At 37.1% G+C, this 22204-nt stretch overlaps 1 protein-coding gene across 15 annotated transcripts in view; it reads right to left on the bottom strand.

Annotated features, from left to right (window-relative positions):
• The window catches only part of CAMK2D (calcium/calmodulin dependent protein kinase II delta), a gene marked incomplete at its 3' end in the record, with an annotated part of 157792 nt that overhangs the window by 4737 nt on the left and 130851 nt on the right, over positions 1-22204 (bottom strand). For 9 of the 15 annotated variants that reach the window (XM_080343394.1, XM_080343389.1, XM_080343397.1 and 6 more), the window contains 5 exons: positions 21830-21871; positions 19231-19279; positions 3150-3225; positions 1940-2034; positions 441-673 (listed from right to left, as the gene is read on the bottom strand). In XM_080343394.1, coding sequence (XP_080199520.1) covers positions 441-673; positions 1940-2034; positions 3150-3225; positions 19231-19279; positions 21830-21871 — 495 coding nt within the window. Of the gene's footprint in view, positions 1-440; positions 674-1939; positions 2035-3149; positions 3226-14226; positions 14311-19230; positions 19280-21829; positions 21872-22204 lie in introns of those variants that run through there. The other 6 variants (XM_080343390.1, XM_080343387.1, XM_080343392.1 and 3 more) reach the window with 2 other exon arrangements.

The raw sequence follows: 22204 nt of genomic DNA on the forward strand, positions 1-22204 counted from the left end.
AAATAAAACTCAAACTTCAGTTTTTCAGAAAAGTGATACTTTTTCCCTGAAACTCTCAGTCAGCTCTAACAGCTCCATATATCCTATTGCTTCTTATTTTTTTCAGGTTTTCCTGAAATTCTGTTTCAGGTTTTCCAATCCTATTTTGTGTAACTTCCGTCAAGCCTTATCTAAATTAAAACATTTTTCTGCTCTTGAAGCTGTCAGTTCAGGGACTGAGTTGGATCAGTGAGCATCACAGTTGAAAACAAGAACAATCATTTAAAAAATATTTGCACCAATACTATACGCACATTATTGGATATAATACACACTGCATGAATGACCACAAGAAATTACACTATCCAGGGCAGTTTCATAGTTTTTAAGGCCCAAAGCAGCTATTTATTACACTATCTGGTCTGACCTACATAGTTCGAGCTTGTGGTCCCAATTGTCTCTTACTTGATAGGTACTGTTGGTGACCCTGAACGGTGAAAGTGAACATTCTGCCATTTCCCATCCCGACGGTGCCAGACCCGCGTCTCCTCTGACTGCATAGTCTTTGGCATCCCGCTTCCATCCATGTACTGCGTCAGCCGTATATATGCAATGCAAGCAGCATCGTCACCCACGAGGTGGACATGAGGATTGAGAATAATGGTGTGGATTGGCTTATTACTTTTGGACAGAGCTATGAAACAAACACAGACAACGGATAAATTAAATTTTCTCTCTGTAAGCCAGAATAACTCACTGCACTTCATCTTACAAAACAAAAATAGCAAGCTTAGCAGATACAAAGTAAGAATTACTCACTGATAAACCTGACTGACATCTAGCTCAAGTACATAGTAGAAATAACCACAATCACAATATAAAGTATGTTTTCCCCTTTCCTATAAGGGAAGTATTCAAAGTGCATATAATTTAATCCATATAAATTGATTAAATAAAGGTGGGCCCACCATCTTGAGCTTCCCAATTCATTGTTCTCTGAACACGAGTTTCACTGCTGTGTCTACTGTCTAATGACAGTCGTACTTAATATTTTCAGTTATAATAATTCAGCTTTTAACTCAGTCCTGTGACATATTTTATTAAGTGCTGAGATTTCTGAAAACTAAAAAGCAGTGATAATGAAAGGAAACAATTTAAGGAAAAATACAGAAAAAGCTGTTTTGGAGATGGAAGAGAATTTAGGAATACAATAACCCCATTTTATGCTCTGGCATTTCTCAGAAATTACTGGATGAGCTGGTATCTTCATTTATATTTTATTTCCTTTTGAGTCACGTCTGCTCTAAAATGGTTACCTACATTACCTGATCCTCCAAAACTTTATTAAATCCACTTTATGGGTAATGTTTCTTTCTTATAGCTGACAAGATTGTAATATATAGTATATATATTGAGGTTTTCATATTTATATAAATATATATATTGAAAAATATACATTAAAATTTTAAGATAATACAGAAACCAATACAAAAGAGACAGCTGATCAGACCCTCAGCCATGTAGACTGAGTGACTACAATGTCCTCCCCAATACTTCACATACTCACTGGGAGTGCTGACTGTTAGTCACAATCACTGTAATCACATGATTTAGGGACCTTTCTTTTAAGTATACTCACAGCATGATGTCTCTTTTCTCCAATGGAATAAAATGTATGAGAATTACTTATCTACAGTTTGTTTTTTTCTTCTATACATCTTGGCTTTCTCTTTCCAGACACCTGAAACTTTCCTCTGCTATCCAAGGTGCCCTATGATGTGCGAATGAGTGCAGCAGAAACAGATGGAAAAACATATATAGCAGAACTCTGAATGAAAAAAATAATACTCCTTCCCCATGCCCAAATCAATTAACTTCTAAACCAAAATGCTGATTAGACCAGAGAAAGAAATAACAAGGAACAAATGAAGATTCACAGAGATGAAAAAGGAATGTTTACCATTTTCAAAGTAAAACCGGTGAAAATCCATCCCTTCTACTAGATTACCCAGAGCTTCAGGTTCAAAAGACGTAAGGCCTGGATCACAGATTTTTCTGTGGAAAGGAGGAAATTCTGTAATTATCACATACAGCTATGTAACACGGGAGACATTACTTTTAAAATTTCCTTTATTCCCACCAGACGTGTTACCTGTGACATGACAATGGAAAAGAACTTAAATGGGGAGAATTGATGGAATTCTGGTTTCACTTAAATCAGTAAATTGGGCAGCTCGCTTCAAGTGGACTAGATTCCATATAAATAATTTTGACCAAAAGAAAGACTGCCAAAGATGGCACCACAAGTGAATGGTATTAGAACTAGGAATTTTCACTTGTAACTCTGAAAACTGCTTCTGTGCAATCCAAAGGGTATTTTTAATGTATCACATCATTATTTAAACAAGTTTGTTTGTTTTTTTTTTTTTAATGACAAAATTTAGATAAGAATTTGGGATAAGTTTCCACTTGACATTTGTACAAAGGCTTTAATGTGATCATACCAAACAAGCGCTTAGTGCTGGCAAATCTTTAAATAGGACGAGCAGTGTCACTGTGAGGCTTGTGCAGCAGCAGGACACGATCTACCCACAGAAACACAGGACACCAAAAGAAATGCTAGAAAGGGCTTTCCTCTACTTCTTTTTTTGTCTTTGCAGAAAAAAGTTGAGAGAGAAATCAGGCCACTTGCCACTCTTGCACATAATGCCTGGTGCTCAGTAGAGGATGGTGGCACCTGAATTCCATGTGGTCTTTCACACTCTGAAGCACAAATGGCATTCTAGGCAATATCAATCTCTACATAGCATACAATTTTTCTCTTAAAAGAAAATTCTGCTGTGTTTTCCGGATTTTAAATGGCAAACATGACTTTACTTTCATATACCAAGATAGATCACTGCATATTTTGCATCAAAATTATGATCCTGTCTTGACAGAGTAGTGTGTTTGATTTACACAGGCACCTCCTCTGAAATTGTCAACCATGCATATTTTAAACCAAGGCAGAGCAGCGATGAAATGTCCTGTGTTTTTGGGGTAATCTGAGAATTAACTTCAACAATACATGAATACAAAGACACACACTCATCTATAAATATGCATATTTACATATACAGTTTGACATACATGAAATCTCCTCAGCCCCTCCAATTAATGAGAAAACTTACGTGTAAGCTTCAAAGTCTCCATTGTTGATAGCTTCAATCAACTGCTCAGTAACCTTGATAATCTCCTGCTTACGAGCTAGAAGGAGATACAAACACAACTCTTAAAATGGAAGGCAAAGTGGAAGGTGACAGCTGAGTGGCTGTCAGAAGAACAACCCTAACAAAGGTAATTCTGTCATTCCTCAGCTGGCGCAACAGCCATTTCTCTTGTCTATGACCAAAGGACATGATGTTATATTGCTGCCTTACACTATTGTGGCTTCAGTGTACTCCTGTATTCATAAGGAAATTACACACATGTCAAAATCAATCCTCTTTTCTATCAATCATGCTTCAAGCCTTCTTTCCTTCACTGAAGGACCTGCTGTTTAAAAAGCAACCCAAAACCCAAATCCCAACTCTTAACTTCAAATTAAAGGAAACTGATTTTCGGTTTATGAGCAATGCTCTGATGTTTCATATACACACAGGGCCTTTAGCTTTTTAGTGTATCATGCTGGTTTTCAGGAATCTTTGTAACAACTGGTGTGTTCTTTGGCCCAATGCGTCTATTTCAGTAAAGAGGAATCTAGGCTCTAAGCCTATAATCAAGATCCTCTGGTGCAAAGCTTCTGGATTACATACTACGCACACACACTCTCAAGGCTCTAATTACAACACAGTGTCCTTCAGCTCTGACTTCTGAGGTTGTGACTATCCTTTGCTTGTAAAATGCTTAACTCGTCTATATTCCTATAAATCTCAGTCAGATTATTTGGGGATATTACAGAACATCTACTAACTAATAATAATGAATGGTAAATAGTAACAAAAGAATATTACATTAAGAACAAGAGAGTATGTATTCCTAGTAAGAATATTCAAACTCACACAGTGTTTGCATATGCTTCAAGGGCGAAAGTGCGTGAAACTGTTCCTGCTTTCTTTATCAGTCAAGAAATAAGCTCACGGATCAATATTTGTTAATGTTGATAGGAGCCACTAAAACACTGCAAGCAAATTCCTGCACAGTGGTATGATTATTACTAACACCAGTTGCTCTAGGAGGGCAAAGTTTAAAAGATTTTCACAAGAAGGAAAATCTTACTGGCTTCACTTTGCAAACTGACTTCTACTTTTAAAAACTTGTTTTTTGAAGAACAGAAGTTTTATATTTTTGCACTGTACATTTATCATTATACCAATGAATTTCAAGCAGAGTGGCACTGCTCTCAAATACAGATTTTTGTGACTTTGATGCTAAATAAGGGAGGGAAATTTTACCAGTGCATTTGCAAGTATTTAACTTATATTCAACTCCTTCTTCAATCTTGGAAAATAAATTTGGAAGACCCAGCTTGAAATAAAAAGAAATGCCACCAACTAGCCTGTACTAGATCACCTGTGCAAGCAGTAGTTTCAATTCTCCTGCGCACTCCTACACATGAATTAGCCCATTAACACACACACACGGAAACATGCTTGGAATGTTACAACTGAAGTACTGAGAGCATTCACATATCTCTTCAAAAATAACATCTGGGGAGAACAGGCAGAATGTGCTGTACTGCAAGAACTGGCACTGTGCTAGTAAAGAGCTTTTTCATTTTTTTTATGTTGCACCATCTCTTTTAGTGTTTCTGAAGTGTGCGCCTAATATATTCAGATAAAAAGCATCAATAAGGAACCAGAAATGAAAGAGATGATAGAGGAAGAAGTGGATATAAACACTTCTTGTGAGTCTTTCTTGACTACTAAGTTTCATGATGGGTAAAAATATTTAGAGTATGAATTGCCTTATATTTCACAAAGATTGTGGAAACAACAAAGAATTTTAAGGAATAGATGTTCTGAGTGCAGATCAGCAATGGCTCCATTGGCACATGTTTAAACAACACAGACCAAACTGTGGATGTTGTTATGGCATCATCAGCACAAGCCAAGCAGTAGGACAGCTGAGTAAGACATAACGGTGCAGTGTTAGGAAAGATTGGTAAAATGCAATGCAGAATATGCAGACTTCATGGAGTGAGGAAACCACAAGTTTTCCATGCTACACCGTACGTCCATATAACTAAACGAAAAGATTTGATTAAATAACTTAGTAATACATTCCAGTCAGACTGGAAAAAATACAGATTATTGAATCAGACAGTGGAGAATGAGGTAAAAATGAGCTGCTAAATAATCATGAGATCATGTTATTCGATATCTCTTAGATTCGTGTAAGCAATGAAAATGCCTACAAGGGTACTATAGTTTCCACACCCAAGAGACATGAAACCACATAGACACGTACTTTTACTTTCACTTTTGCTAAAGATAATTGTCAATACTCCCTTTTTCACTATCACTGGTCCTTTCTTTTCCAAGTGTTACCATGAGAAGTCCATAGTTAACTCACATGTTAACTTACATTCTGATAGGCAACAGCAAGCAAACAGTGAGTATCTGAACATATTCTGTTGCACAACATTCTGTGAACCAAGCCCAGAGGCTTATTAAGGTGTTCTGTTTTGTTTTAAATGAATGGTGTGCCACAGCTCAATTTAGTTGGATGGTAACCTGATTCACTGGCAACGTTTCTTGCCTTCAGTAGCAGGAGTTAAATGTGTGTGAATGACAGAAGTTTCTTCGCGAATCTTTGAGATTTTGTGACTTGATTTCAATTTAAATGAGAATGGAAAGCTTTGCACACATACATTCAAAAAGATGTTTTGAGTGAATCAAAATGTTGCATTTCTATCATACTCCAGCAAGAGTGTCAGTTCTTCCAGTACTTGTGGAAAGACTTTGTGGTTCACAATGGGGGCTGTCAGAACAGAAAGATGTTGCCAGATCACTTGCCTTTCAACTAATTTATCAATTTTTCTACAAAATTACAAGCACCACATGAAATTCTGTATATGGAAGCAACTATGCTACTCTTCCCTTTCAGTAACACAAAATTATTACATACATACTAGAATATTAGCTTTCTTCCTCTTTAGTCATCTGGTATGGAACCTCATTGGCGGAGTCAAACACATAGGTAGAGTATAATTTGGAAGCTGGAGTTCCAGACATTACTTATTGTGTGTGCAAAACCCCACTTCATTCTCAGCCCATACTCATTAGAGAGCAAGAGTGAACATAACAAGAAAAAGATGGTAAAGAACAAGGCAATATGAAACATTCAGTAGCATCAGATATCAAACAATCATTAAAAATCCCAGTAGCTGCTGTGATTTTACACAAACCTCCTATTGGATTGTTCTTGGGGATCTTCTTTATTTTAACATTTTATACTTTTTGTGCAGGTATGCATGTGGGGGCAGGGAAACAGAGTACAAATACATGCTAAAAGTATTTCAGCCTGTAAGTATATTGCCTAGGACATAGGGGGTTAGCAAGGGTGGAAAGACGAGACAGGAGATAGGGAGGCCAGGTCAACAAGGAGGAACGGAATACAACAAGCAGAAAACTGGAAGGCACTAAGGGAAGATGAGGAAGAAAATACAGCCATGGCTTGGCAGACACGGGAATCAAGTCAAATACTTGCACTTTTCCTTAGCACAAAGGAAGAAATAGGAGGGCACTGAAGATGAACTAAGGTGAAAAGCGTATTGGTAGGAACAGAGTCCTGCTATTGCAGACAACACCTGGCATAAATAACCAGCATTTATTAAAGCAGGAAGAAAATGACCGAATTCTCGTGACAAATTTGATGGACTCCACATAACACATGCTCTTCCAAAACCCTGATTTCTTTTTCTATCTAAATACACATTACAAACTACACAAGGACAAGTGAACAAACGAGGCATAAGGGAAGAGGCATCTGGCCAGTGCCCATCTGCCAGATAACTGTCACTTACAATCACCATTTTCAATTGATTTTTTTTTTAAATTTTATTCAAAAGTAGACTTTGCTTGTATTGAATTCTAGGGGAATTATGCTGTTTCATGTGCAGTGGCAAACTTACGCTATTATACTTTTCATTTGATAAGCAGTAGGAATTTCCTCAATACTGTCCTTCCGTTTCGGTTAAAACTTGTTGGAGATCTGTATGCTCTTTCACAATGTGATGAGATGATGGGACTGAACCAAAATGCAGTTTCTTTGGCATAATGAACTACTAATACGTGTATTATGACTGTATTATTCTCTCCCTTTAAAACACCATCACATGTTTAGCGTGCAAGAGCAATATGTAGACTTATGGCACATAAGAGAGTGTGATAAATGACAGAAAACTCTTAAGACACAGCAGGAAAACTCAAAAATTGTACAGAGATTCTGATAAAACTAATTCAGCTAATTTTTCTAAGGGGAGTATAAGAGGCAATTGAAAAACTAAAGCCTGACGCATTTATACTGTCTTAGAATATGGCAATGGTTTTCTATTGGCATAAAATTATATAATCTCTCTAAGTAAATGATTACTTAGCAAAAATACATTAGGTGTTTTACTGAGATGTGAGGGAAGAGTGTTGTAAAAATAAGTTAAAAGATGCTGAGCCATTTTCTTTAAAACTAATAGTGAAACGGAATGCAGATAGTGTAGCAGAAAGCTACCAAAACCATCAAATTTGCATGGAAAAACTTGCATGGTAGCTTTTACATTCCTTGCTAGAATATGGTGAAGTAAATCCATTAAAGAAAAGATCATGGACCTACTCTCTAAATGTAACCTTTACCCCTGTAGCGATGGTGACTTACGGTAATAAGATATCAGCAATTCAAAATAATAAGACCCCTGCTTTGGCAAGCAAGTAGGTGATACTTATGACTGATACAAAGGCAGTTCAAGCAAGAGTATTATGAAGAGCATCTATAAAAAGACCAAATAAGAAAAGAACAAAAGAGAACATATTCTAACACTGGCTAGAATTATTTCTGCAGCACTGCTGTAGAATGTATGTTGACTTTAAATTAGTTATTAACCTCTAGCTATATTTCACTACTTTTTTCCCACTCAGCTACAGGTTGGGGATAATATTTAATAATTAAAGAACACCATTAATGCCAATATCTGAAGAACACAAAATAAGATGATCATTTACTCAAAAAGCATCTAACACTACAAACCCTTTAAACTTACAAGATGCAATCTCACAGCTAGTGAAATAAAATATCATAGGAAAAAAAAAGTTGAAAACCACGGTAGCAAAAACAGTTATTCTAAGAAGAAACTACAGAGCTTTTCTTTCTTTCCTTTAGCCCAGGTAACATTTGTAAACTTATTCTACAAGAACCACACACAAATGACAGATACTTTGACATTTTAATTGCAGAGAGAAGGTGCAGAATAAAAATGAGCTGTGGATTTGTGAGGATATCTTCAGAAATACACATACCAGAAACTTTGTGTTTTGTGAAACACAAAGAAGAATCCTAGAATCCTTGGTATAATTGACTACCATACTACCCATGATTTTCTTCAAAACTGACACCAGTATGCTTATTATGAACATAATTTGAAACACTTTATGCTTCATTCCACTATTGGAGCATCTTTTTGTTGTTATTAATAGTCTAGATGATTATGTAATTACTATACTGGGATGATTACTAGTTACCCCCACTGTTCTTACAGAACTATGAATACACTTTTTAAATTGTTCTCTGACATGTTTCTTTTGAAACAAAATATCTCTAGGAACAGTCATCATACTATTATACCAAAGGATAAAAATATTTTTGGTCTTTCAGAAAATAGCTTATCAACTAACCGCAGTGCAGACACCACTCGCAACAGGGCCTGTGAAATCCAGAGCAAAGACCAATCACCCCCATCTTTCAAATAATACCCAAATTGGGGAAATGCTTACCCCTTACTACTGTTTGCTTTGAATCAGATAGTGATGAAAACCTGCTATGCAGTAAGGCACCTTTTCAGAAGAATGCAGTAGCCCATTTATAGATTAGTACATGAACTCGAAAGATTACTAAAATGATTCTGCTTCTTACTAGCTCATATGCTGCTTCTCAAGAATAAAACCCTTAAAGTTTTCAACTCAGTACTCTTAACTACATATCTTTGTAGACGCCAATGTGCATTAATCTCACAATGTTTTAGACATGTATAAGTACTGACAAGTGAGTTTGTTCTCTCAACTTCCCTCCCTTACATTTGATGGAGAGAAATAAGCACTTTCAGGGCATGATTCATCATATCCTAAAATAGGTATCTAAGACAAGTGTGACTCATCTGACCTATTTGGGTTGACTAAAGAGAGTCTAGACAACTAGCTCAAATATAGACATCTACATTGTGGAGGATATCTAAATCTGGGGAGACAATAGATAGCACTCAATGTGCTATCATTTAAAAATGGTACAGTCCTCATCAAGGTGACAATTGGCCTGCTAAAATTGTATGGCACAGTATGGGTGAACCTAGCTTTATTTCTCATCCAAATATTCTACCAACAAATAGCAATTAGATGGAAAGAATAAAGCCGCTAATATTATTTCTATCCTCTGACACTTTGAAAAGAAAGAGGAAGAGACTACAAATATTATCCTGTCTTGTATAACAAACACTAGTTATGCGAGTGCACCAGATGTCAATCAATTTTACAGCAGGTACTGCTGCCCCAGACGCAGAGAGGAATACAGCAAAAGTCACAAAACGTTTATCAAAGCCATTCTATTCACACCAATATTTTTAAATTCTCTGTTGATAATTTCCCTTTTAATTTATCCCACAAATATTCCAAGAAAGTAATTTCTGTGAAGAAAAGAAAAGAAGGTGCTGCATGAATAACTGACCGATTGAATCTTGGATGTACATAAAACACACCCAGACCCTCAGACGACAAGGCACGCCCCAGGGGACTTTTATTTAGTTTAATCTAGTTTGTCAAAACTACATTAAGTTTTTTTAATTTAGTTTGTCCAAATTGAGTGCCCAGAAGATTGAATCTTGCCTCTCCTCTCCATGCTTGTAGCATGAAATACCTTAAACTTTGATACGAACTAAGACATCTGGGTTGTCATCTGATGAGTAACATCTCTTTCCTCATGCCTGCTGATTCCAAACATTCACTCTTATTCATCAATTTATTATAAGGGTGGATGGTTCCAGATTTTTTTTTGGCTATTGATGCTCTTTCATCTTTCTGAACATCTGCAAGCCTACTACTCGCCTAATGAAAAAACAACTACTTGATTAGATATGTAGGCAAATATCTGAAAAATTATCCCAGCAAATCACTTGTCCACATTATACTGACAAAAAAGATCAAGCAAAATGAGTGCATCTCCTACTTGTCATACCTTTATATATACATATACACTGCCTTTATCATACTATAATATTAAGCAACTTGTCATATGCACTACAGTTTCTTTTTATTTATATGAAATTAGTTATTCCTAAAGATGCTCTCTCCTTGGAGCTACCATAAAATTACACTACCATGTATGCAGTGTGGAAAATGTTGGCAAATGTTTATTTTTTAATGACAAATCACTTACAGTGTCAGAACAAAGCAGTATCATGGCCTCTGCACTTACAAGATACTGCACTATGGTTTCTCAACATGTTACATTAATCATGGAATCTGGCTGCTGTCTCAAGAAATAAAGCTTGAAGTCTTGATGACTGAGACATTAACAAGATTTGCTGTTGTGAGCATTTTTATTTAAACTCTGCTCTTACACAATTATTCTACCAATTCAGAACAACCCTGTTGTTCACTAGTGTTTTACAACGGAAAATGAATAATAATCCTCAATTCTACATAGATTTCCTTTAAAATAAGCTTTAAAAGCATAAGACGTGCTGAAATAAATGATAATATTAATAATACCCAAACAATAACTCTAAGAAAAGTGGCATTTGCCTATTATACTCATAGCAAAACTGTATTATATTACCTTTAAAAATATACTCCTGAATACCTCAAGCACGTGAGGCTGAAAATGAGTTTTAATTTACATGGCTTGCTTTTAACTGATAATCCTTCTTCAATTTGTCTTTACTCAATATGCCATATTTACATCATCTTTTTCCCACATCTGTGATAGCAGATTAAAACCTATCAAGTTTACCAATTAAGAAATGAATATTTTTCTTGTTTGTGATTATAATTTATACATACAATAATTGCTCCTTACCAACAAACAGAGAGTTAATGCAGTTTCGTACTACACATTGTAGACCAGTTGGGTTCCCACTTTCTCACCACTGTGCTGTCGTGAGATAGCTGCCAAATATGACTAATTATCCAGTTCAACTTTGGAGACCTCATCGTTTTCCAGATGCTTCTGACAGAAAGGAATTGCAGGTGCCTCTGCTCACCCCCACTCCCATCCCAAGCTTTGAAGTCTGACTTCACTGTATCGTTTTTTCTTCTAAATTCTCATACATGCTTTTTGACAACAGACTTGAATTCTCCTGTGATGTAAATTAAAAATCGAATCACTTGAGCCTTTACCATTATCTCTGACAAGCCCAGTAACTCCCACGTAGTTTACAAAGAAGTCTCAGCAATGTTAACGTTCACTGATTTTTTAATATTGTTCACTGCTAGTAAATTTGTTACTATAGCTGCTTATAGCAGTTATCTTTTTTCTAGTGGGTGTAAGTCTGCCCACTGTATACAACTCCAGGAGCCTGTTTATATTACTATTGCAGTCCTCTATACTCAGTATTCTAAACCAGATTGTTAGAGCTATCCCAACAAAACTCCACTTCCAAATGATTTTGGCCCGAATACATCTTCTGTTGGCCACACCAGTACCTTTTCCCTAATAGCCTATCATGTTCCTAATGTCTTCTCTCAGCACTTAAGTTCTTTTTACCTGTACTTGAATTAATCCTATCCTTAGTAGACTATAACTGCTTTCGGCTTTCTGAATTTCCCCAGGTCGCAGGATGGATGATCCCTACAGAAAACACAGCATTTCATGGACATTTCTAAAATCATATTATGCCAAAATAGTACATTTTTAAAACTTAGTTGAGAACAGGTGAGGTGTTACAGGGACTTCACGGTTCCTTTAGTCACTAAATTTAGTTATTTATCTAACTTCAATATTCCAGTTATTGGGATGAAATTATTTTGAAGCATCAGAATAAAAAAAATATATGCAAGTCTGGTGCATATTCAGCTACTGGGTTAACTTGTGGTGTTTTGCCCAATTCTCAATTTCTAATCCATAAATCATTTAACCAAAACTCAGCTGGTAGGCTAATTACCAGATGACTAGTACCATCATGTTTCTACCAAGTAGCTTTACCAGAATGGATTCACATTATAATCCTTTACCTGCCTCACAGCAGACGGTGGTTTGACTTGATTGTTATTGCATTCCTTAAACTGATTTACATTTTCACTTTTTTTTTTACAGGATTTTTGAGAATTTTTCTTTTTCCTGTGGAACAAAGTGGCAAAGAAGTGTGCTTGTTTCTGAAGTCACAGGAAGAACAGAATACATGAGAGATTATTTACTCTCTTAAAATGTCATTGTGTATATATACTGTCGCATTTCTACACCGCACTCTTTCAGGGAAACTGAAAGAATCTACTTTTTTCAAGAACAGTAGTATTATCTGAGGTGCCTCTCTTCCTAAATTTGGCAACATCTATGTTTAAACATTAATAGTGGCATTAGCACTATTAACTCCCCAATGAAGGAGGGAATGCGAGGCAGCAAGCATTCAGATCTGAAAATGTTGGGTACATCTGGGTATAGATACTGCAGATGGAACAAAAGCCTTATGGCATATGTTACTGACTGCTTTGAACATTACACAAGTCCATGCTTTTTCTATTACTTCCTCTCACTTTTAAGGTTCTGTGTAGTTTGTACTGTTGGTATTTGTAGTTCTAGTTTGATATATAGTCATGCTACTAACACGTCCTGCCAAAGTGCAGCATATGGCTATATCACAAGAACAGCTTCTTCTAACCGCTGTGCAAGAAAGTCTGTACTTCATCATCGACTGTCACTTTGACAGACATATCATTAATTTCCTCTTCGGTCATTAGATGGTCAATTACTGATTCAGAAGTGTTTTTACAAATACAGGAAAAAAAATCTGATCCCCACTTGTCAAAACAGTAATCTAAAGAATTAAGAGGAGCTTTTCCATCATGCAGCAGTTAGTTCTTTGCTTAGTGTCAACTCCAGGCTGCCAAAGCCAAACTATTCTGCTGCTCCCTCAGAATAAAGCTAGCCTTTTGACACTACCTGTCGTGAGCTAAGACAGCCCATCATCTCCAGGACTGATTCCCCTCTCAACTGCATTAGTTGCACATAGGAAAAATTCCTCTCAAATTTAAAATAAGGCTCAGGCCAATTGCACACAGCCCTTGAGGGCCCATGCAGATCTCACCTTTACCAGCGCAAATGCTTATTCTTAGTACAGTGCAATTACCCCAACACACATAGGACGCCAGATCTGAATCTGGCAAGCAGAGCCTGCATTCCTAGGAAGCCATTCCCCATTTCAGCTGACAAGGTCCCTGCCCTCTAAAGAATTTCTGAATTAATTTATAAACAAGAAATGTATCTACTCAGACCGTTTCTGCCATATATAAAGCTGCTAATACAATGCCCTTTTCTTCTTATATATAAACTGTTAAAACATAGTCTCCTCACCCTCACAGTTGATTGGTCACTAACCATCACAAGTCTCTTCCTAAGCAGAGCGTGAAATGTTTCAGTTGTCATGAATCAATGCCTCAAGCTAACAGCTGTTACAACAGTGTTGAGGTTGGCGTACCAACGGCGATGCTAAAGAAAGTAACTTGATGACATACGTAACAGGTAACTGATTTGGAGACCCTATATCCAGGATCTAAGTCAGAGGTGAGAGCAACATCTATCTTTAAGCTGAAAACTATTGTAGAGACAAACCTCTGCGAGGTACAACTTTCTGAAATATACACCTATTCATACTGCTGTTAGTTGATGACATAATTTTACAATTAATAAAAACTGGCCAATAAATAAACAGGTACTTTTATAAGCCCTAAGAAAAGGTCATTCCTAGATCAGACAGATCACAGTACTGACATTTTTTGTGCTACTGTCAGATGATGGGGAGGGAAGAGAAGGAGACAACAGAGATCATCTGAACAGATGAGCCTCTCAACTTACACAATACAGAGGAAGGAGTGGAGTGGGAGAGCTCAGACTCAAGCGAATGACTCTCTGAGTTTGCACTTTTCGTGGACTTGCCCGCTGAATTGATGGAAAGAAACACAACATATGAACAAACAAAGATGAAGAGGTAGAGTGTGATCAGAATCCTCAGCAGGCACTGGCAGCAGGAGCGGCCGCCGGGGCACGGCAAGGCTGGCGACCAGTGAGGTGAAGAAGCAATGGAAGAGGAGGAGTGGTGGGTGGGACACAACCTCTCCGTGTCACCCTCCTTTGTGAGAGCTGTATGAGGGTCAAGTAGATGTGAAGGAAGGAAAAAAAAAGAAGGCCAAAAGAAAAATAACGAGAATTTAATTACAAGCAACAAGAACTTATAAAATCTTTGAGCACACAAACAATGTTAATGGTGTAGTTTTGGGAGGCAGTGTGGGTGCCAAAGAACAGTTGTAAAGGTCGTAGCCATAAATGACTCTGTTCAGATGCCAGCACAGATTTATCCCTCCATCCAGTACTGAGATATATAGGGTTTTGGAAGAGCTCTTAAAAAAAGATTCTTAGCAATGTAAAGGTTTTTCTATAGGAAAGTATGTTCCAGATGGTTTAGTTTAAATTGGTTTCTTTCTACTTTTAAACAAAAACAATGAAATAAATTAGCAAAATATATGAGAATACATGCCTCCTGAATGGTTAATTTTTTTAAGCTATGCATCTTAAACATGTATTAAGTAGCACGGATTGGCCAGAATCTATCTAATCTGTAAGTGCCCTACAGCTCAGCCATTTTTCCCGTCAGGACCCATCACTCCTAATACTGTTTTCATTAGTTCATTTCCAGGGGCAAAAGAACACCATGAGAAATCTAGATTTCCTGACCATGATAAATTTAACAACTCAGCTTTGTAAAAGTCTGTGTGCATGGTTGCCAAAAGTAACCGTGGTGTTCTACAGTATTACCGAAAAAACCCTTATATCAATCTCATATCAAAGAGATGCTGCCAATGGGTTCCAGTCTCATTACTAGAGGAAGAAATCCCACAAGCAATCGTAGAAGAAGGCATTGCCTTCAGCTCATTTCTCAGTATGTTCTTTCTGTCCAGTCCTCTCCTTATGTTCAGAGGGGATCACTGCCATGCAGATAAATGCTTTATGTCAGAAATCTATGTCAGCAAGGAACCTGAGCTACAGCTTCAAGCAATTTCAGACTCAAATTCTAGAATTAGCTTATTTCTTGAATTATTAAAGCTCACTACAGTTTGCCAGATATTGCTTTCTTAAAAGAAATATGTTCCAGACCTAAAAGATGTAAATGCATACATAAGCAAGACAAAGTTACAGACACTAAGACTTCTCAATACACAACAAATGAAAAGTAAGCCTGATTTTACTGTCTTCAAGTTAAAGTATCTGCCTCCAGAAATGAAAAATATGGTGAGATCCTGATATGAGAGAATACTGTATGCAGTATTCTGATAGATAGGAGAAGTAACAATATGTCCCTAAAGACACATTTCTCATGGGTGATTTAAGTTTGTTTTTTTTTTAATTGATACCTTTCTTAATGAATAGTAACATTTGTAATACTTTGTACAAACACATATGCACACACACTCCCACAGGGCACACAAAACCAACTGTGCTGGAGATACTGTATAGCACACAGGCTCACATAATCAATAAAAAATAAGAAAACCACTCAATGCAGAGCTGAATGTTTTAAATATGTGTAGGCTGGTCATCTGTACAAAGAAAGGAACCTTGTACCTGTTTATGCATTCTATGCACAATGTTAAAACAAGAGGAGGAGGGATACAGTGTATAGACTGCACACCTTTGTGAGGAAGAGTCATTCTCTGTGAAGTGTGGGCCATACTGCAATACTATAAAACATACGCTAATACCACTATCCAGTTACAGAGTGGTATCCCTGTCTCCCTTCTCCTTCACAGGAAGGAGAGCATCTCTTCCCCTCTTGTACTCCACACTGCAAAGAAAAGCAAATCAATTTTTAAGGCCCTTTATCATCTCAGGTGGGGAACTTCCATTCTAGATGTTCAGTATGGTGAAAAACATGAACTTGAGCATACACATAAGGACCCAGTCAGTAATCTGAGAGAATTCTCTCTGCTTGCTCTGACATCAGTTTGTCCTATCAGTATCTTATCTCCAGCTGAAGTCAGTAGCTGTTCCTGACAACAGCTTTCTCACTGTTGTCCTAGAAAATCTACATCCAGAAGTCAAGTTTGATGTAGGGGGAAAATATCTTTCCTAAGTGTCCTGCTAAAGCATTACGCTTGAACTTATAACAGCTGTCAGGGTTGCAGGGCTGCCTATTCCCTGAATCATTCTAGAAGTAAGACCCTAAGGGTACTGTTAGCTTTAATTTATAACAAAAGAACCAGAAAAGCAGCCTCCAGTGCAAAGATTGGAAGTGTGACAGGAATACTAAACAGTGAAAAACAAGCAAGCTTGAAAGCAATTAATAACAGGGAGATTATATTGTTTTTCTAATGGAACAGAAAATGAAATCCCCATACACTGGAACAAAATGTGCATCTGGCGCCTGGTGAACAGGGCAGTGATACCGCTATGTGTTAGGCCAGGGACCAGATGTTGAAACAGCTGCATCAATGTATGAGGTTATCAGGATCATCCCACCTTCCCACTAAAGCAGGTGAAGAGCAACACCGCACTACTCTGCCTCCTCTTCGGCAAGCACAGCAACTTCTTTCAGCTCCTCCTTCTGCAGTCTCCAGAAAATACACAACACAACACTCTTTCTGGAGTACAACACAACAATCTTTCTGGAGTACAGCCTCAGCTCATCTTACTGGCTTATCCACTTTATGACTTTTGTATCACTGTTAGGTAGCAGTGGGTCAGGAACCTAAAAATAACAGAAAATTTCATCTGCTAAACATTTTACATCTGTCCCTAAGCTACAGCAAAGAGAAGGACACAACCAGCATCTCATCTCTCAGACCTGTGACTACTGCAAGATCCTGTTGTCTGGTTTGGGAATAAAGTATATCGTGGCCATCCAATCTAATCTTAACTGCAATACTACAGAATCATATAGAAGAATTAGACAAAACATTTTTGTTGTGTTGTTTTTATCTTTGTGTGTGGGTTTTTTTTTTTTCCTTATAATTGTATTCCTGAGATACAATTCTGTGCACTAAGCTTCAGATAAAATTTTATAGACAAAAATCCTATGGTTGTAACATCATGTTATACATCATGCAGAGGCCCTATAATTAAATTATTCATTTACTGAGGTTAGTTACTAAACTACTTATAATGGTTTGAAGGAAGAAACACAAAGTGTTATGAATAAAGGTAAATTACACTGTATTTACCTTTGCATCAGCTGCAGATACCTGTAATTGTTCTCCAAGCCATTATTTCACATTAACTCCATCTGCTATTACTAGGGCTGTTATTTGAAGTGAGTGGGTACTGGCTGTTAATGTGCCCAAGACTTTGCTCAAGTGGAGGTGAAATGGTTCACTGAAACTTTGAGAACAAATTGTCAACATTGGTGACCTAATTAAAGCTAATTGCCACTCATACAGCAATGTAAGTCACCATTTACAGCTGCATCGTTACCAGCAATGGATAGAAAATCTTATCTCCACCAAAGGAACAGCAGCTATGCAGAAGCAGAGGAAATCACTGCAGTGCAGCAGACTGTGGGGGTGAGCCCACCCGGTGGCTGAGCTCCTCAGCCTTTCCAAGCGCCACGCCATGAGCATCAGCAAGTCACTGGGCTCTGCACCAGGCTTGCTCTGCTGTCCTGTGCCAGCCCCAGCTCAGCTGCCGTGATGTGATGCCCAATGAATCTCACAGCGTACTTAAAAATCTGTGTTTTCAACACTGTGGTCCATGGACAGCTGCTATCCAGAGACTACACTTGCATACTTATACTATCAATTCATCACCCTGGCAATACCGATATTTTTATCAAACACACCTAGCACCTATCCTACCCATCCGAAACTAAGCACTAGATATTTTTGATACAATTCAAACTACCTTGTCTTTAAATCTTCTGCATTTTAAAACACTCCCACGCTCTCCAGAAACCAATGAAGCTCTTTAGCAGACTCAAGTCTCTATTTTAGGGTACAACTTTGCTAACACTTTTAACAGTGACTTACACATTGTACTACTTCCAACAGAAAGCAAACCCCAAATTACAATGTTTCACTGAGAATTCTCTTTTCTTTCCCATTCTCCACATTTTCCTTACTATCACCTCTGGTTTGCTTTTCACCTGTGTGCATAACATTGTTCGTTGAGGCTGAAAACCAATATTTTCTGTGAACCAGAGGTACACAAACCTATTACCCTTAAAAAAAAACCAAAACAAACCAACTCTTTGTTTTAAAACAAAATGTTATTAAAGTAAGTATGAGTAACATCGCAGTGTAAAAATTAGAGGGTAAAAAATGGAAACAAAATCAGTATCTGTGAGGTTACAGAATTAATTTTATTAAAAAAAAAATAATTGATTTTAGCATTTTAAAGAAAAAAGAAGATTAATGGAATTGTATGGACAGAACAAAAGAGAAACATGAAAAAACACTGGCATCTGAACAGAATAAAAATTGAAATGGTGATGACATAAAAAAACAAACCCAAAACACAAATGCATGCTAGAAGTACATAAACAAATTAAGAGTTACAAAGCACTGACTCACACATTTTTTAATCTACTGCTACTATTACTGGAACTCGTATCTTAGTTAATAAGCAGTAACTTTATATTCTTCATTCCAAAACATCATGGCAAATGGTGTTTTGGGAAATGAAAACTCAAAGGTAAGTCTGAAACATGTCAGAAGTAACACAGAAGAGCATAAAAGTAATTTCTTTTAAATGAGGAAAACCAGTATTCTCTCTTAAGATTCATTAGAGCTTTCTGTGTTTAATGACCTACTGAGATAAATTCCCATAACTCAAGTTTTTGTTTATCCAAATGTTTCAAGCTTAAAATCATACCTTTCACGTCCTCATCTTCAATGGTTGTATTGGAACTCTCTGTTGATTCCTGTTGACAAGTAAATATAAGTAGAATGTATTAAAAAAAGCCAAGCCTTATTTGCGTGCCTTTGAGAATGACAGTTAGTTACAGATATCATGCAAAGCCTTGAAGCAGGGTGGGATGTAATTCACAAACAAATGGCCACACAATGATTAAGACATTTCCACCTGCAACTGATGTCAAACCTTGTAATTCTCTACACAAGGGAACAGAAATACATTTCCTGCTGTCTAATGCTTTTACTTCACAGGAATGTAAAGGAATTTTTTTTTCTTTAACATACAACTGTACAAAGTCCATATGAAATGTTATATGAATTACCTCAGCCAAGTAGGAGAGCTTGCCATTTTAAGCTTAGTGATTAAACCGACTCTGAAAAATAAGTCATTCCATTCTAACTTTTAAGTATGCAGACTTCTTCATTCTGCAATTTACAACTGATTTTCTGCTCATATGGCTTATGCAACGTATATTAAAACAGTGTCTCCCAGCGATTTTAAGAACATTGGATCAGATTCCATAATTTTTATACTGGTTCTGTGGCCAAAACATTTTTGAAGGAGATGGAGAATTAATAAATAGATGATAACGACTTTGATAAACTAAGGTATCTTTGCAGTAGTGTTCTTTGAACAACCAGTCATGTAGAGGAATGACTCATGTATCAGACAGTTTGCACTTAAGCCACCACACTGTTAAAAAGGCAAGGATACTGGATCTCAGTCTTTCAGGAATTACCAGAAACATGAAATATTACAGGCAAATTCAACAGGGCACTGTCAAATCTAACAGACACACATTTTTAGGAAGCTGGAAAGTTTTTAAACTTGATTTTTTTAAATCTGTACACTTTCTTGAAAAGTAGAAACTATATATAAATATTATTCACAGCTCAACAGCAAAAAGGATTAACGGGTTTATTTTTTATCTGAGAGATAGAAGAGTGGTATTGTATTTAACTCTTAAAAGGATTTTACAATTAAATAATAAAAGTAAATTTGACAGTGCCCTTCATTTACTGTGTCCTCACAAGGCTGAAGGAATATTCATAAAGGTTAATGCATTACTCAGACCTTAAAAAAAAACAACACCACAACAAAAACCCAAAACAAAATGAGTGTCCATCCATAAATAAAACTACATGAATTAATTCACACACAAACGAAACTGAACAAGTCACCATGCTTTTCCTGAACTGGCTGGTGTTAGACATTTCACTCTACACAGATGTATCATGCTCCATCACTTAAAATATTAGATAAAGTACTTATGAGTAAACAACCCCCACACACAAATACAGGTTGTAAACACCATGCACAAGCTCACACAGCAGATGTAGCCTGTAATATTGAAGCATCCACTCCAGTTGCCATACTACAACGATCAGTCTTTCAGAAAAATTTAGGAGTAACTCTCTGCATTAAGTGGTTTGCTTGTCTGCCGTGACCTTTTGGGACATTAAATATCTTAATTGTGATGATTACATAATAAAGTCAAGTAGATGTAGTCACGCCAATATCTGATCTGGGGTTTCTGGGCTTTAGTGGACTTCAGCGATAAAGATTAGACTAGTGTTCAAACACAGGCTGTTTGTTGCCTATGAGTTTAAACTTGGGGAGCTGCAAAAGTAGTAACATGAAAATTAAAGCTCTATGTTCAACAGATGCAAGGTGCATGAAGGAATGGAATACACAAGCACAACCCACGCCATCAGCACTTTCATGCTTAAGAAATGTCTGCATGCGTTATGTTTTCACTCAGATTCAATCCTTCTCATTTGAAACAACCACAAGTAGTTAAGACTAGAGAAATGAAATGTCAAATCTTTAGATCAATACTTTAAACAGTGAATTTTTTGTTGGAGAGTAAATTATTTCCAGGAAACCTAGGAACATATGTTATATGTAAATGATGATATTTCCCGGCCCTTTTCAAGTCCATGCATGAAAAAAACAAAACAAAACACATTTTAGGAATCAGCTGCCAAATGCAAACATCACAATCCACAAGAAAAAGAAAAAAAGCATGAAGAAAACATGAAAATCAAAAGACCTCTTTGTAATTTAAAATGTTACTTTTTTTTAAACTAAGTGACGCTATGGAAGAAAACCAAAGTCCTGTGCAAATGACACGTCACAACATGGTGTATAAGCATGCTGAGAAACAGCCGATGGGATAAACTGAAATGACATCTGTATCTAAGGTGACGACTGCACATAAAACTTCTCAGTACAATCTCAGCACGCTCTGAGAACAGCGTTCTTTGGTTTTATTTAGGCTGCAGCACTTTTGGCTGAAATGAAACACCGGGCTCCCCAAGCCCAGCTGCGCAGGGGACTCAGCTCTGCCATCGCCACCGACTCCCCCAAGAACAACCAGCGGGATGCACGTAGCAGGTGAACACACATGAAAACAAGCTCAAAAGACACCAGGTGTAACAAATGCAGGAATGAGATTTTCCTTGATAAATTCCTGGAATGGCCCTATTTTGCTGTGGAATAGTGGATGGAATGTGTGGTGTGGAAAAGCAAGATGGAGTTGATTCTTTCTGAATACCTTATTTCCATCAGGATTGTGGATTACTGTAGTTTGGGGCTCCTGAGCAAGAACAAAATAAAGAGAGAAAGAGTTCCCATTGGTAAATACATTCTCATTTGTGTGAGGGAGTGCAAGAAGAGCCAGCTCACAAATGCTGAACACCGACAAGAGCCAAAATGTTAACTGTTGCCAGAGGGTGAAACTGGATGTCTGGAACACAGATTTCCTCAGCAGCAAGCCAGCCAAAAAGACCATCTCACCTAATGCAGCAGCATGCAGAGACCTTATTCATGACCAATGTATAGAGGGCTTTGAAGCTCTGGGGACCTGCAGAGGCTCTTTTGCACAAAGTGATACTAAAAGCTTTGCTTGTTTTCCTGTCTGAGCCGGGAC

The sequence above is a fragment of the Nesoenas mayeri genome (genome assembly GCF_963082525.1).
Source record: "Nesoenas mayeri genome assembly, chromosome: 4".
Taxonomy (NCBI): domain Eukaryota; kingdom Metazoa; phylum Chordata; class Aves; order Columbiformes; family Columbidae; genus Nesoenas; species Nesoenas mayeri.